General features: G+C 32.8%; 2 protein-coding genes across 2 annotated transcripts in view; one reads left to right on the forward strand and one right to left on the reverse strand.

Annotated features, from left to right (window-relative positions):
• LOC117121957 (polymerase delta-interacting protein 2-like) overlaps nt 1–3267 on the forward strand; it is a gene marked incomplete in the record, with an annotated part of 11020 nt that extends 7753 nt beyond the window's left edge. Inside the window, 1 exon segment of the mRNA XM_033267391.1 lies at nt 898–3267. Coding sequence (XP_033123282.1) covers nt 898–1012 — 115 coding nt within the window.
• A 2060-nt stretch (nt 3268–5327) lies between these two features.
• On the reverse strand, nt 5328–17265 carry LOC117121932 (clathrin heavy chain 2-like). The gene is made up of 8 exons (XM_033267346.1): nt 17039–17265; nt 12466–12685; nt 11716–11871; nt 11196–11320; nt 10352–10528; nt 9192–9305; nt 8783–8953; nt 5328–8249 (listed from the first exon to the last, which is right to left on the reverse strand). The coding sequence occupies exons 1-8, from the start codon at nt 17087–17089 to the stop codon at nt 8139–8141; spliced, it is 1125 nt and encodes a 374-aa protein (XP_033123237.1). The 5' UTR covers nt 17090–17265; the 3' UTR covers nt 5328–8138.
• Nucleotides 17266–17458: the final 193 nt, after the last annotated feature.

Genomic DNA, 17458 nt, shown 5'->3' on the forward strand with positions numbered 1-17458 from the left:
GTGCTTGTCTTTTAATTTCATGGTCCTGTATGGAGGTGCTGCCTTCTAATCCCAGGGTCCTGATAAAATGGGAGGGTGCTTGTCTTTTAATCCCATTGTACTGGAGGTGCTGCCTTCAAATCTCATTGACCTAAAATGGGATGTGTTGCCTTATAATCCCCATGTCAGGTTGGGGAGGTAATGCCTTCTAATCCCAAGGTATTGATAGGAGGGGTGCTGTTTTAATCACAGTGTGCTGATAGGGAATTGTTTCATGGCCCTGATAGGGGATGTGCTACATTCTAATATTAGGGTCCAGATGGGAGAAATGCTATTTCCTTATGTCAGTGATAGAGGCAGCACTTCCAAGCTCATGGCCCTTATTAGAGGGGTAGTTGCCTCCAAATCTCAAGAACCTGAAGGGGAGAACTTGCCCATATTTTAACAAGTTCTTGTTTCCCATTTGAATTTCATTTTCTTAATGTATGTTCTTGTCACCCAATCAGAGTGCCATAATAGGGGAGTTGTTGCTTCAAATTTCAGGGCTGTCATAGGGAAGTCCCTTCTGTTCAATGTTTATTTCCACAATTCAATAACATCATACAAAGATGTAATAAATCGTCAAACAATTGGATTTGATTTGTGGAGGAGGCTATATAAGCTAATTAGACTCGTCTGATCAGCTTTAAGCCATAGCCCCCATACAGATTTACTATTCATTACTATACAAATGGCTTCTGGAATGTGAACACAAATTAACAAATTCAATAGTTTTATGGTGGACAACACAAAACAACGGTTAACAATAGTGTGTTATATAAAACAATCAGTTTGCTTTACTGTATTTGTCTTAACAGGTACTGTACAAATTATTACGATTTATTATTAGTTACTATTTGACTGTCTCTCTTTTCACAGGGGTACATTTCGGATGGAGAGGAACGATGGATACACATTCGATTGCCGTATTCCACCATTCACTCTTGAGAGTAAGCAAAGTGATGCCAGCAACCCTCATGGATTCTTTGGATAATTTATACTTACAATCAAGATCTTCCTTAATATTATGGTGTGCAATACCATACAGTGTTGATAGTTGCTGTTGTTAATGTCACTTTTGACAGTTATTAACGTGGTAATGGTAAGGGGATGGGATTGTACAGCCATGGTTATATCATTTAAGACTCTTATTAGCCATATGTTCATTAGTCATACAATGAGATATAAATATGATTGTTTTTACAGTATAAACATAGTAATATGTCTTGGGATTGTTGTTAGCAGTATGAATTATAATATAAATAATTTGTTTGTCATTCATAAACGGAGCGCCTTATATCCTTTAGCAAAATACACTATATAAATATCATTATTATGAGATAAGACAGGGTTGTTTCAACAAGACGTTATCAAATTGTAGTATTATTAACAATACTATTATCGTTATAAACAGTGGATTGAAGACAACCAACAGCTTTTAAAAATGTGAGTGCTGTTTGTCTTTAGTTTACAGTTTATCATGCACCGTATATACTTGCATATAAGACAAGGCTTAAAATAGCAAATTACGATAAAAAATCAGGGGGTCGTCTTATACGTGCGACATGCAAATTTTAGATTTTTTAAATCATGTTCATCTTATCTGTGGATCACCCATAACATGCAAATTTACTATTGCAATGAAGTTACTAACTGTTAGTATGAATAATTGCAATTTTAAATGCAGGGAAATAAGATTTTGATGAACATTTAAATGCCAATAAAATGGTATTATTTGGAAGATTAGCCCTACAATTGGCTGTGTTTTTTGCAAGTAAGATGCAGTCTCAAGACCATAAACAGCTCAGCAAAAATTAGGAATTCCGATGGTGAAGTAGTGGTGTCATATTATATGCCTGACATAAAAAAATTGCCCAAAAATCTTCTCAAACTTGGGGGTCGTCTTATATGCAGATTGCCTTATACGCCAGTATATACAGTAGATTGAACGGCTACCTTTTCTATGGTACTTTATTATCGTTATATAACTCAGAATTGTTAAGTGGTCATGTCATTTGATACCAGGATAGGAAGCTGGCTGGTTTAAGCCGTATAACTTTAATTAGCCTTATGTGTGGTATTGTTATGCTAATGAGGCAGATAAGCACAGTCTGCACATGCTCAGAAAAACGAAAATTTTCCTTAGTCACACTGCGTATCAGCTAGGCGTTCAGCAGCTAGGCCTAGCTATCTTATTTTTGTTTATTATGCACCACTGACTTAGGTTGTCTGTCATCACTTCAAGATGTCTACCGATTCGTGGAAAAGGCGTATTAAAATAAAAAATATTGACATTTGTCAGCAATACATTAACTTTATATAGGTAAGAACAGTAGTAAGTATATGAATAATTTTAATGCACTAGTTAGTTGATAACTTCATTCTAATTTGTTTTGTGTCTTTTTTCTGCATTTTTATAAGCAGTTAGACATGCCCAGGCTGGCCTATGTGATGTTCATTGTAATACTACAAAACAAAATCACATAATTTAAAATCATATTTGTAAACATACTTGCCTTATATCTTAACTAGCAGGTGATTTTATTGGTAGATTAGTTTGTTTTTAAGTGTGTAAGTATGATTGATTTGCATGCCAAGTGAAATTAGTACCCTTATTTTGCTTTGATTTACCGTACTGTAATTCTCGTCTAGGCCTAGCTGTACGAATAGCCGATACGCAGTGTGGCTAAGGAAAGTTTTGTTTTTCTGAGCATGTGCAGATTGTGCTTATCTAGCTCATTAGCATAACAATACCACACATAAGGCCAATTCAAGTTAAACGGCTTAAACCATAGAGAAAATAGAACAGCTTAAACCAGCCAGCTTCCTATTGTGGTAACAGTTAAAAGTCCTTGATTTGATGAGGTAAAGGATGGGACTGTTTTTTAACAGTTGGGTATAGTAATATCACTCAGGATTATTACTAGCAGCCCTGGGCATGGTATGAGGAAAGGAATGTGGTACATTAATACAGGCCTCCCTCCCTCTAATTAAAGACCACTTTGGGATTGAGGTTTCATGGTTTTTAGTAGACATTCGTTTAATTTGGTACCACAGAAAAGTTGTCTTTAATAGGAGGGGTCTTTAATTATAGGGAGACCAGTATTTGTAAATAGCTCCATCATATCTTGGCTATTAGTGTATTACCATGGTGAAACAGAATAAAAATAAGTCTACACCTTAATTTCATAATATGAAATGGAGTGATTCACTCTTAGATGAGAATGAAATAAAACTATAAATTTAATATCCATTGTTGTAAGAGAGTTTTATTGGTAACTATCTTCATAGCAATATCAGTATGTTAGACAGCCTGTTACAGTTATTTGTTTAACGAGATGCTGATATTTTTCCTTTTAAAATTGTTGGAGGCTTTTGTGTGGTGCTTGTTCGAAAGCAGCAATCCTAAAAGTGCTAAAACGTACTATGTATAGATCTGACTTGCTGCAAAGCTTGCATTATTTAATTTGCGAGACATCACTTATCAAATAGTATCCTGATGTAGTCGCATACCACACCCATACGTAATTCAGCACAATGACGCTGCGAGATATGGGTTATTCTAGTTTTTTTCCAAAAGTAGTAATGAAATTACCACATAAATAAAGACTGAGAATTTGGCAAAGAACAATAAGCCAGGAAAGTACTGGAACCTAAGTATTTCAAGACTAATGTAAAGAATAGTACAAATAAAAACAAAGTGTCTAAAAAGATTACTAGTAAATGTGAATGCCTAAAAAACATTACATCTTCAAATTTTCAATGTTCTTGTTCTAACTGTTCCTTAGATTTCCATGTAAATTGTGGAAGTCATAATCAATATCTGTGAAGTAGTTGGTGTTGCAATTATTGCTTCTTTAAAATTATACTTAATGAACTATCTTTTAATGACGGGTTTCATTGATCTTAGATGCCTTCCTGATAAAGGTTTTAAAATTGGACATATTAACATTCAATGTTTACGTAACAAAATTGACTATCTTAGAGCTTTTTTACATACAAATTTGACATCCTATGTATTTCTGAATCATGGCTTAATAATAATATAGATAATTCTGAAATGATTATGAAATATGTAGATTTGATAGAAATAATGGGAAAGCTGGTGGTGGGGTTTTATGTTATGTCAAGTCCGCCATTGTTTTTAAAGAGATACACACTTTTAAACATAATGATATTGAGGCACTTTGGATAGAGGTTAATTTACCATGTACTAAACCTTTACTTTTAGGCACTGTCTATAGGCCACCCAGTGCAAATGTTAAATATGTATCTACACTTGATTCTATTTTTCAACAATGCACAACCTTATATGAGGACGTAATTTTAGGCGATTTCAATATTGATATTTATAAACAAACTAATGTAAGAAAAATTAATAATCTAGCAAAACATAGTAACCTACACAAAATCATAAATGATTTTACTAGAGTAACTGAAAATTCTAAAACAATTATAGATTTAATTTTTGTCACAAACAAAAATTTTTCATATTCTTGATAAAATTTTGTGTTTGGGACTAGCCAGATTCTTTCTATATTTAAAAACATTTTTATTTCCTACTATGGTGATACACAATTGAAAGAGTTAATTCTTTTAAATACCTTGGCGTCACCTTTGATCCACAGTTAACTTGGAACGACCATATAAACAATATTTCATTCATTATTTCAAAGCGTATTGGTGTCATCCGACGTACTAAATATTTTCTTCCTTCTTATACGCTTAAAATTTTAGCAAATGCTTTAATTTTTCTTCTTTTCGATTATTGTTGTTGTGTCTGGTCTAATTGTAATGTTAAAAATTCTAACTGTTTACAAGTTCTTATGAATAGATTAGGTAGAATTTTACTTTCTGTTGACACCTGTTGATTATATTATTTTTAGTGCCCTTGGATGGAGTAGACTTTAAATGTGATTTGGAATGAAAAATTACTTCTTGTGACTTTCAAACGCTTAAAAGGATATGCCCCTCAATATTTGTCTTCAAATTGACCTTTAACAATACTACCCATTCTAAAGGCACGTAGCCAAACCCATAAATACCTGGTTTGTCCAATGTATTGGACAAGGGAAAAAAACGTTTTTATATCGATCACCCAAAAGCTGAAATGAACTACCATACAAATTAAAAATTAATTTTGAAGAGATGTCGACTTTTTCATTCCAACATCATTTGAAATATTTTCAAATTTTATTTTATTCTTTGTTTTATTTCTTCTGTTTATTGTCACTGTACCACTTTGAAAATCAGTACTATAGTAAAGAAAGTGCCTACAGTATAAAGAAAGATTAAATAAATAAATACAGTTTGTGTTTTCAATCAGATATTTATTTTTAAACTTCTGTCACAAACAATTTCAAATTTCTGATCTGCAACTTACTCCATAATCATTGGCAAAACAATTGCTCTTGCACCTTGACCTTAGAAAGACTCAAATTATAATTCACTATGTAACATTGTAAAATTGCTATTTTTTGTATTATTGAGGCTGTGATATAAGTAAATATCAAAATCCAATGCAACATTGATACCCAAGGCTTACAAAGAAAGTACAATATTTAGACTATGAACTGATTCTTTATCTGTTCTGATTTAAATTAATGTCATATAAAATCTACTTCTGAAAAAAAATTGCTAAAATGTTGATTAGCAAGCAGCATAATTATTCTGTAACCTCTTCTGTATATTATGTACTGACTTTGTATGGTAATGCATTGTACAGTATTTAAGTTGAAATTCAAAAAAATATGAATTTAAAAAATTGAAAATGAAATTCATAATATATTTTAAACATTATTATAGATTTAATTTATACATTTGTACATAAATAAAGACTAGCAAGATATGTTCAGACAATTCAGATAAAAATTTAGTCTAAATTGTTATTAAAATTTTACAAAAAGTGGATTGAGAGATGATGAAAGTAATGCCTCCTAAAAGACAATACTGTACTGCCAAGACAACAATTCCATCGTCCAAATCCTAACTTTTGAAAGAAAGGCACTCCTAGAATTATATATTTATGACCATCAGTTTTTTCAAATCAAGTCTTCATGCTGGTTCTATGCACTATGGAGTTATAATTATTGTATTTGCTTTGTTTACGTAAAATGGTGGTAAATTGAGGTGGTAGAAAAGATTGAAGTAGGCTGGGAGGAGAAACTAATAATTACTTTACTTAAAAGCTGGCAGAGATAACATGATGCACAAGCCACAGATCACCTACATTTATTATAACAACAAATATTAATTATGTAAATTATATGCATTAAACACATTAATGTATAGGATATTAGCTACATACACAATTATGAAAAACTGACTGATGGCAATATGTATATGACATTCCTTAATTACATGCATTAATTAAATGCATTTATTACATATTATCAATATGCCTTTACTACTGAAAGATGACCTCTGTCCCTAACATTTAGCAAACAACAATGTACAAGATACCTTTCAAATTTTAACTGTTTTTAACATTAATATGCTTACACTTTATTCGCAACAATTGGCAACATCTATGTACAATACATATGTTGGCATTAATCCATATACTTTTCCTCGCAATTAACATGTTTATAATAAACACCAAACACTTCTGTTAACATAACGATAAATAGTTTGTAATAGTAATAGTAGGTCATTAATGATTGTTTACTGTTATATTAAATGTAGTGCTGGTATCTTCCATGACACTTTATTACCCCTTTATCACTAGATCACATTCTATGCAAAACCACCCCAACCCTTGAAAAAATTCCTAGTTGTGCAGCTAATCCCAAATTATCTTACGTGGTTCAATTTATACTCTTGTGTGTAGAGAGACGAATTAGGTGTGTCTTGCCCAAGGAAGTGAAACAAGTGGAATGGAGTTTAATACCTGACCTTACAATTCAGAACCCAAGAATCACAACCACTGTCCAAACTGCTTACTTGTTTTATAAATTCAAGCCCTCTATAGTCAATACTTACAGAGTGAAGCCACATGAGCCTAATAATAAATCAGATGACATAATACCAATAAAGGAACACAAGAAAGTCACAAGTAGTCTACTGTAAATCATTACCACAGTCTACAGTTTATTATTCTTGTAAAAGAACACTTTTTCTTTCTATAATGTGTCCGTCTTTATATTTGGAAGACTAAAAAAAAATGATTACAGTACAGAGTTGCCTTACACGTGTGAGCACATATGTCACAAGAGGGCCAAGCACCTTAAAATGATTTTGTTATTTGCATATTCATACTGATTACAAATGATTTATTAAAATTAAGAACAGTAGCACCAGGCAATATTTTTAGTCTTCGATTTAAGTTTGCAGCACAAGCTGATGCAACAAATTTAGAAAACATGATTTAAGCACACATAAGGAAATAATACTTCCCCACGAGTCAAATTATTGCATGAAAATACAATAGAATAGAATAGCAGCTAAACCAATTTTTTACAAAGTACTGAGTAATTGGAAAAGTTATTCCTCTCTTATTAATGAAAAATTACATCTGGAAAGGTCACTTCTGTACTTGTAAATGGAAGATACAACTTGGGGATGTTAGAGAAACAATTTAAGAATATTGTTCGGTGGCAATAGTTTGTTTGGAAGATGTTGAAACCGCTAGTACGATTATTGGATGAGTAGACTTGCATTTAAAAAAGGTTAATTCACATATTCTTAGAAAAGAATTAACACCTTTAGCACATACATTAATATACTGTGTTGATGTGTATTGCACATTTGTTTTTTAATTATTTTTCATCTTTTTTTTAGAAGTTGAAACCTCTAATGAATCAACCGATAGATTATTACACAATGAGGAAGACTTGATTACTAAAAAATAGATTTAAAAAAAACCCCTTGTAAACGAAAAGTCAATTTGAATACCCATATCAAGGTAATTAAATTCAAATCCAACAATATTTATGTTTCTTCTCTAATCTCTTGAACTTGGTTTGGTTAACAATGCACATCAATTCAACAAAAGTGGCTATGAATGCTAAATCCATACATGAAGGGACTGTGACCAAACTCATACTAAATGCTTCCCCAGTTAGAAGGAAAGCGGTTGGCGTGACTAATGTCAAGCTAAGAATACTGCACTCTGAGACGTGTCATGATTGTCCACTGAAAGACTTCTCTAAGCGAGTTGCTATTGCTGGCCTTCTCAATGTAGAGCGGATGTGATGAAGAAGTTCTTTTTCTTTCACAGTCATGTGGAATACCTAGAAGAAAAACACAATCCTTCAGCACATTAACAAGTTGTAGAGTTGTACTGAGATCAAATATTTATATGACTGTTAAAAAACATAATATTACATTCTTCAGTTTATATTCAATTCAAGATTAAATAGATTCATATTAGATTGTATATTGAACTTAAAGTTAATATTAAAACAAGCCTGTGACTATTAACAATGGACTTCTTTTTAAACTAAAACTAAAAATTAACCAAAATAATCATTTTATTAATGAATCATAAATGATCATAATACCAAAGATAATAGAAGAAGACAGAGCTGAACTGGAAAATCGTGAAACTACATCAGGTTTCCCCTTTCCCCCAACCCTATGGTGGTGCCCTTCATATTATTTTTGGTTCCATCAAGTTTGTTTGTTTCTCCACTCAATCAAATAGTCCCCCACTCGTAGGAGGGCAGATGCTCTTATCAGTTTTTAATGCGAAAGAACTCATTCTTTGATAAAACTAAGAGAAGAATGGAACCAAATTCACAGTGTAATTTATGGCATAATTTACCTTGCTGTTTCTACTGACACCAAGAATACCTTTATCCGAGTGAGGGACACTGATGAATACCGTAGATTCTGACGCTCTCGCTGTACACAAGTGCATTGCCGACTCAACATCACACACCTTCACAAAACCTGCCTTTGTCATCACATACACCAAGCCAGTGGAACAGCACACCTGAAGAGGAGAAATAAATTTTAAAAATGAAAGAAAAATTATTAAATTAATATTAATTAGAAAAGGATAACATCATAGACAATGAAATTCATTACCTAGGAATGTTCACAATAAATTAGTTTTCGAATTTAATTTTGTAAAACGATTGATAATATTTAAATGGTAGACTATGCACTGTTTGCACACAGCCTGTGTTTGATGGCTGTTCATTTTAGGAGAAATAATTTAATTTGATTACCTCAACAGCTATAGGGATATCATACTTTCCACCTTTACTGAAGTTGATAGGTTCTGTGAGGTTCCGCAATGATGCATTCCCAGCAAGGTGTGGCCCTAGCTCCATTATGTGAATCTGTAAAATGAAACAAGGAATGATTACAAAGGCAATTAGTACATATACAAGTCCCAGCATTCTTTGGACAATGATGCTGCAAATGTGTAAATAGGTAGTTACATTTTATAAAATCAAAATAAGTAATTAACACTTATATAACTAGGCAAATATAACATTAACTAAATACTTAATATATGAAATTATAATACTAAATATATGAAATTATAATACATTAATGGATTATCAGTATGAGAAATTCTTTTATATGAAATAAATTTATGATAAGCAAAGAAGAGAAAAGTGAGTAGTAGGCAGCAATATAATTGCAGATTGGATTGGATTCGATTTATTTGGTGTAAACACCAAGGATAGCCCACGAAAGTCTAGAAGAAGACTTATTTCTAGTGGGGTCCTTCTGGTGGTGATTGGGCAGTACACAGGGAGACAATCCCCTACTCGTTTCTGAAGAGTGTACTGCGTTCTTTAACATGGGCCATAATGCACACAGAACCAACGGCTTGAACGTCTCATCCGAAAGACAGCGCGCTCTTGTATTTCAGCCCTCCAGCTGAAACACAAGGTGAGGCAGCGATGTGGATTGAACCAGAGACCTAGAGATCGCCACGATTCAGCGCACACACATTGGCTAGATTAGCCGACTGAGCTAAGCAGATGATTAATATTACATTTGTTCATTCATTTAGAGTTTAAATTTGTATTGCATTAACATTATACCATGGCTAGCAATATTGGTTCAGTAGTCTTAAGGGAAATATTGTAAAAACATTACAACACCTGTCACATTGGTTTAGTAACATGTTGTAACACTAACCCTAACTCCCACTGCAAAGAATTATATAAAATACTGCAAATTAAAAGTTAAAAAAGAAAACAAAAATTACTGTTGTATTACCAAAGCAGCAATTTTATGGACATCTGTGTTTGGCCTCCAAAAATCAATATAGGAAAGCAAATAATAATATGTAACAAAAAAATAACCCCAAATTTATTTACATTGTTGATTTGTATTAATTGAATATTTCAAGACTGTATGTTAACAATACCTTTCCATAGCAGCAGCCTGTGGGCCTATTCACCAAGCACAAGACAGTAGAAGGCACCACATTGCCAGAGAATTTATAACTTGAAAAATTTGCTGCTTGTGCTTCAATAAGCTGACTGCAGCGGTAAGTATTTGAATATACTTGAACATAGCCTCGAATTGCATTGCTGTCGCCAGTCTGAAATTATAAGTAATTCAATTATGCAAAACATGTCTCTTGGTCACACAGTATTCTAGATCTACAACTAAAAGAAGGGCAAGCAAATGTTGATGTTATATCAATTTATTTGATACTAAAATTCTTGAATCCTCAGTATTACTTTAAGCAGGCCTGCATGAGGTTTAGTGCTCAAACCAATATTGACATTGTTTAGCAGATGCCTTTAGCCTATCTTCAGCTTAATGTTGGTTTAATTATGCTGTCATTTTATTGGTTTATATTCTTATTCTCTTTATTCTCCCAAATTTTACCACTGATTAATAAGCTAACCGACTTTGTCTTTAGTTCTTTTGTCCATGTAAATAGTGCACGACAGTATTTTAATTACATATAATTTAGTATTATGAATACAGAGTATAAGTCCATGACAAATAATAAGCCCACTTCAAGTATAGGCTTGATTTCAGATGCTAGCCTTTTCAGAGTATAAGCCTAGAGTATATTTTTAATTACTAAATGCAGCTGGAATCTTCAGAAGTCCTCCTGAAATGACAAGCTAGCAATGACCTTACGAATTGAGTATAAGACCACCCCAAATTTTCAGTGAAGTTTGGAGCCAGATCAACTGGGCTTACACTCTTCAAAATATTATAATCCTAAATTCAGGAGCAGGATTGGTACTTACTTCTATTGCCCTTGTCAGTCCAACTAAAATAAACCACTGTGCTGTTCTGTCTGTCTTGTAACTCACAACTTGAGAAAAACTCAACTTCTTGTTCCTTAAAAACACCAGAGCTGGTGGAACAGAGCCTGTAAAATACATGGGGGTTTGAGAAATTGCAAATAAATTAACAGAAAATACACACAAAATATGCAAAATAGAGGTTTTTAAAAAATGTTAACATTCAATTGCAAAACATAGGCTTTAGAACAAATTAAAATGGAATAATTGAACATTTAATATGGAATGGAGGTGTAGCTTGAGTGCTTTCCTTCAAACCCCAGGGTTCTTGGTTCAAACCCTGTCAAGACACAGGAATTTGTTCTCTTGACCAATACAGCTTGAATTCCTAGATTTTATAATGAAACTTTCCACCTGAATAATATACTCCCTACTAGCAATCCTTTGCCCATGTACAGTACATAGCAAATAAACAACAGAGGTTTCATTTTTAATGGGTTTTAAAGAGCAAAGGTGATAATACCTGAGCCAGAAACATCCCAGTGATATACAGCTCTGTCAGTTACCATGCCGATAATATTTTCATTTATCCAGGACCAGAAAATGATGTCATCACTCAATGAGCAGGAGTGAATTTGCTTCTGAGCAACAACATTAAAAACTTGGAAATAACTTTCAACTGAAATAAAGTATTAAATGAGAAGAGTATTATAAATAAGTATATTTTCTTCTACAATATTGCATATTCCGATGCAAAAATACAATACAATATTATTTTAAAATACTATTAATAACCATAAAATTCAGGCAATAATATAGACCTTCTCAAAGAATATTGAAAACAATTGAAAAATTTGTGAATACTATGTTGCCGTTTATACATTTTATATTTAGAATAAATATTGTTATAGTTCAAAATTCACTTGTCTTTTTAAATGAATATTATTAAAAGGAACTGAATAATTAATATATGAAAAGCATTAATGTTTCATGCATTTAAATTAAGCAATCACTACAAACATTAGGCAGTCACAAAATGAAGGAAATGTCAGACTATGATTCATAAGTGACAAAATGAAGGAAGTTATTAGGATGTGCTTAGCGTCACACATCTGCAACAAATGCATTATGAATCACTCAACTGCACTCTGAAAATTTGCTTATCGTTCAGTTAACTATAAATTAAGTACACAATTAACTTAAGTTTGCATACTACTATACCATTCTACCTTGCAGCTAAGACTTTATTTATTAGATTATTATTCGATTCTACCTTTAAGAGCAAGCCAGGGTTTGCGTGGGTTCATCATCGCAGAATCAGCAGTGATAGGCCAAGTCAGAGCACGTGGCGTTTTACGTGTTAAATTTAAAGCAGTAACTCGCTCTACGTCTTTTTTCTTTTTATCAGAATGCCGGCAGCAGAGCCATCGATTTGATGACATAGTCACACGAGGAAATGTCACATGGTCAGCTTTGATCCCATAATTCAAAAGCTAGTGAAAAATATGAAGTATAAAAGCAAGTTTTGAAATGGGAATGGAAATGTCTGATTAATGTTTAATTTGCAACACAGCATGCATGTGGCACTTCAATTTCAATCATTGTTACTGTAACATATTCAATACAAAACACACATTAGTAAAATTACATAAGGCCAATAGCTCAGTTAAACATGATTAACATATTCTATACAGTACCTTGCTCTCTTTTGTTTACTTATATGCTAAATATATTAACAACAACAACAACATTCACTACTTTAGAACTTAACAATTTTATACCTTACTCTCTTTTGTTTGCTTATACATACTGTATGCTAAGTACATTAACAACAAAGCAACAACATTCACTACTTTAGAACTTCACAATTTTAACTAATTTGGTATTCATTATTGTGATATTAGATCATAAATGGGTGTGGTCTGCGGACTGTGTCTTCAGATTAAATACAATTAAGAGTAGTCCGGGCACACATAACATAAGTAGTTATAATTATTATTGAATTTAACTTTAAAGTACTTCAGCTAAACAAACCTTTAGCAAACCAACACTAACATTTTCCTTTCATATTTTCACAAAAAACTTCCTCTATCTAACATCTTGTTTAGTTGCACTATGAATACATGCAATTGTTTGACTTAGGCTTAAATATTAATGCACTAACGTTGACATTACTGCTTTTCTACTAACATCCTTATTGATATACACTTCAATTTTTTCCTGCATTACAACTACTTTATATATTCCTATTCTTACTACCATCTCAAACTCTGTCAAGCCTGTGTTTTCAAATTTATACATTTGTATTATCGTTTAACATAAATGCACACTGTAGTTTCAGGTCACTGCAGATAAAATTATTTTGTATAGACTCTTATATTGGTTGGTTGAAACGAGCCGAGTGGCCAAGTACTACAGTATGGTTCAAATTCGCCTAATGACATGACAGCCATGAATACTAAATATTTCAATGCATTAACGTTGACATTACTTAAATTCTATTATTTCCATGCAGTTCAAATCCTCAGTGATCTTGCTTCATGGAAAACTCATGGTACCCCTAACCTTCAAAGATCATTCTACCCCAAAAGAAATCACATAAAGACCAATGCAGCAAAAGCTAGGAGAAAACACACACAGATTCAGAGGGTAGTAGCCACTGTGTGCGCGCTAAACTGTGGAGATCTGTTGCAAGTTACAATAACACATCGCCTTTCGGATGACACGTTTAAGTCGTTGGTCCTGTGTGCATTATGGCACATGTGCACATTAAAGAACATACACTCTTCAGAAACGAGTAGGGGATTGTCTGCTGGTGTACTGCCAAATCACCACCAGAAGGACCCCACTGAAAGTCTTCTTCCGACTTTCGTGGGTTATCCTTGGTGTTTACACAGAATAAATCCATTCATTCATCCATCCATCCCTCCATTCAATAAAATATCTTCAACGAACAATAATTTCATAAATAGACAATAATTTTTGTGGAACATAGTTGTATTTCTTATGAAATATGTCATTATTATCATTCTCATTATTATCATTCTCATTATTATCATTCTCATTATTATCATTCTCATTATTATCATTCTCATTATTATCATTCTCATTATTATCATTCTCATTATTATCATTCTCATCCTCCATATTCACACGAGACTTTTTTTTTATACCTTGTTTTGCAAAAAAGCTGCCCTCCAATATTGATAATTTAGAATAAAAATACAATTATTTTTATTACGCCTTCTGCTGCCTTGATATCTCCAAAAATAAGATATGTATATTTCTTCCTATTTATATAAATTTAAAGCATTTAACCATCCCATTAATACTACAATGTTTATATTCAACAATAACTTTTTATTTTTATTTTATCCATTGTCGGAATGTGTTTGGCGAAACTATTTGATAAACAAGAAAACAAAAATTTTTTTTTTCGCCCGCTTCTGACAATCTTTAAAAAAATAAGTTCGTGAAATAAGGAACAAAAACAGTCTTGCATCACTTCCACCTCCTCCTCCATCATCATCAATGCATTTTCTTTTTTGTGTTTCAATCTTAAAGTCTTTTCCTTGGATTACTCCTTCCATGAAAGTATTTCTTACTCCCCTGGGAGTTTATATAAATATAATAATAAAATAAAATATTTTTATTTAATCACGGTAAACACCTTGTTGAAAAACACTCAATGGTGTTTTTCAACAAGGTTGTAAAGACAAGGATAGGCCCGGGCCCTAGCATTATTATAGTAACTCTCTGTCTGTTGGGCATTGAAACATGGCTGAGGCTATCGGCACTGCTGCAGTGCGAAAAAAGCTGCTGTTTTCTATCGGCACTGCCGCAGAGTGACAGAGCTGCTGTTTTCTATCGGCACTGCCGCAGAGTGACAAAGCTGCTGTTTTCTATCGGCACTGCCACAGTGCGAAAAAAGCTGTTATTTTCTATCGTCATTATTGCCGCAGTGCAAAAAAGCTGCTGTTTTCTATCGGCACTGGCGCAGTGCCAAAAATCTTCAGTTTTCTATTGGCTGCTGTTTAATTAATCAAAATGGATGTTTTGAGTGATAGATGACATTATTGTATCAATAACTGATTAGGTGGTCTAAAGTAATAATAATACCAGTAATAATAACAGTGCTCGAATAATACTTTATTTAATTAATAATACTTTATTTACGATAGTTTGATTAATTAATGAGATAATAATGAATCAGCATATTAAATCAACTTACGTCCATGCAAAACTTGTATTTTAAATAACAATTTAATCTATTTTATTCTGTTTTACAAAACAATCTTATAAATTATGAATTTATTTTCTATAATAATGTTGCCCACATAATTCATATGGTTTATAAATAATTTATACAATAATAATAATAATAATATTAATAACAATGCTAGAATAATACTTTAATAATGAATTAATAATACTTTAATAGGCCTATTTACGATAGTTTGATTAATCACATATTTGTTGATCATAATTTATAGAAATATAATACTGTAGGTAAAATCATGTATAAAAATCTGCTTTTTAAATAAAAATGTTATATTTTATTCTGTTTTAAATAATAATAATAGTAATAATAATAATAATAATAATAACAATAATAATAATATTAATATTAATAATTTATTGTAAATTCTATGATAATTTAATCCACATAATTTATGTTTTTACTTATTTAAGTATTTAAACAATTAAGTGGGCCTAACGCTGGATGTAAATGTAAGAAATGAACCAAAAACATGGCCAATGTGTTATCAAATGCTAATACCATCGTGCGAATACCGCATTCTTTTTTTATAAGTAGGATGGTTTACACGGGGTGACGAATATCCATTCCGCCGAAATACCTTATAAATAAACTTCAATTACAGAATGTAAATAATTTTCACACAAACAGACGAAATGGGCGTTGATACTTGGTGGTTATCCTCTTGAATACTCCACTTGGAAGTCTGACAAAGAGGCCTTGGGGAGTGGCTCAGTTTGAGTTAATCTCCTTAAATGTATCGTAGTTGGGTGCTTCCTGGGGCATCCTGGGGCAGTTTGTTCCATTTTCTAACCGTTTTAGGTAGGGAAGAGTTGATATAAATATTAGTTTTGGCTGAAATTTTAAAAAGTTCGGCATTATGGCGTTGATCTCTGGGGGACCAGGGACACGTTCCCCACTTTCCAAAGTAGGGGGACTTCATACCAAATGTCTTTGATTTGTCTAAATTAATATAATTATAGTTAATTAATAAATAAATGGATTTATATAAACATTGTGACTATAACTACAATTTATTAATGTTTTATTTAATAAATAAACACATATTAAAGCTTGTGGGGCTGTTATTACTAGTGCAAGGGGGCATATATCTAAATTATTCTTATTATATTATAATATACCAGTGCATATGCAGCATACTATGGTCTATATATAATTAGGTAGTTTTTATTTTAGGTAATTTTATGTTTTTCGCACTGCAGCAATAATGCTGATAGAAAATAACAGCTTTTTTTCGCAATGTGGCAGTGCCGATAGAAAACAGCAAATTTTTCTCACTGCGGCAGTGCCGATAGAAAACAGTAGCTTTTTCGCACTGCGGCAGTGCCGATAGAAAACAGCAGCCTTCTTCGCGCTGTGGCAGCGGGCGCTGCGGCAGTGCCGATAGCCACAACCATGAAACGTACCTAGCATGATGCCTACTACATGTAGCAGCAGTCTTATACCTCCCTGGTCACTCCTAATAAACAACTTCCTCCCTGTCCACACACCCTGCTGTTATGCTAGGCTACATCATAGTTCAACGCTAGGTTCACCCTTATTTTTTACATCTCCCTGGTTCACCTACCTGGGCAATCGGCTCAATGCGAATCAGCTGGCTTTCTTTCAAACCATCCATGATTCCTAAATTATGATTTCATGTAATCATACTGAGTTTGAAGATTGAATTGACAACAATTTTAGATGCGGATTCCCAGTCAAGAAGATCTAAGTTGTCTTTTTACGCTTCACTGCTCTTTGGGACGACGGCGACGTTCATGAAAGGTTGTTCGTCAACTATTCCTCCACGTTAAACCAAAGATACTAGAAATACAAGATAGAGTTCTCCACACAAAAAAAGTGTTCTACCGTGTTCCACCGAAGTGCATGGTGGGAATACGAAAAATGGGACGCCCCCTACAGCTGGATCTAAAAAAACTTGTGCCAAACTTTCGTTACCAAGTCGTCGCGTATTTTATTATCAATTCTCAACAAAGATACTAGATAT

Source organism: Anneissia japonica, unplaced genomic scaffold (genome assembly GCF_011630105.1).
Source record: "Anneissia japonica isolate Jap-2015-1 unplaced genomic scaffold, ASM1163010v1 scaffold352_len1594369_cov220, whole genome shotgun sequence".
Lineage (NCBI taxonomy): Eukaryota > Metazoa > Echinodermata > Crinoidea > Comatulida > Comatulidae > Anneissia > Anneissia japonica.

Coding starts and splice junctions, on each gene's coding strand:
- LOC117121932 (XM_033267346.1), bottom strand. CDS start 17,089: ATGGATGGTTTGAAAGAAAGCCAGCTGATTCGCATTGAGCCGATTGCC. Junction 11,321..11,715: donor CTGGGATGTTTCTGGCTCAG/GTATTATCACCT, acceptor TGTATTTTACAG/GCTCTGTTCCACCAGCTCTG. Junction 9,306..10,351: donor CAGGCTGCTGCTATGGAAAG/GTATTGTTAACA, acceptor TTCATTTTACAG/ATTCACATAATGGAGCTAGG.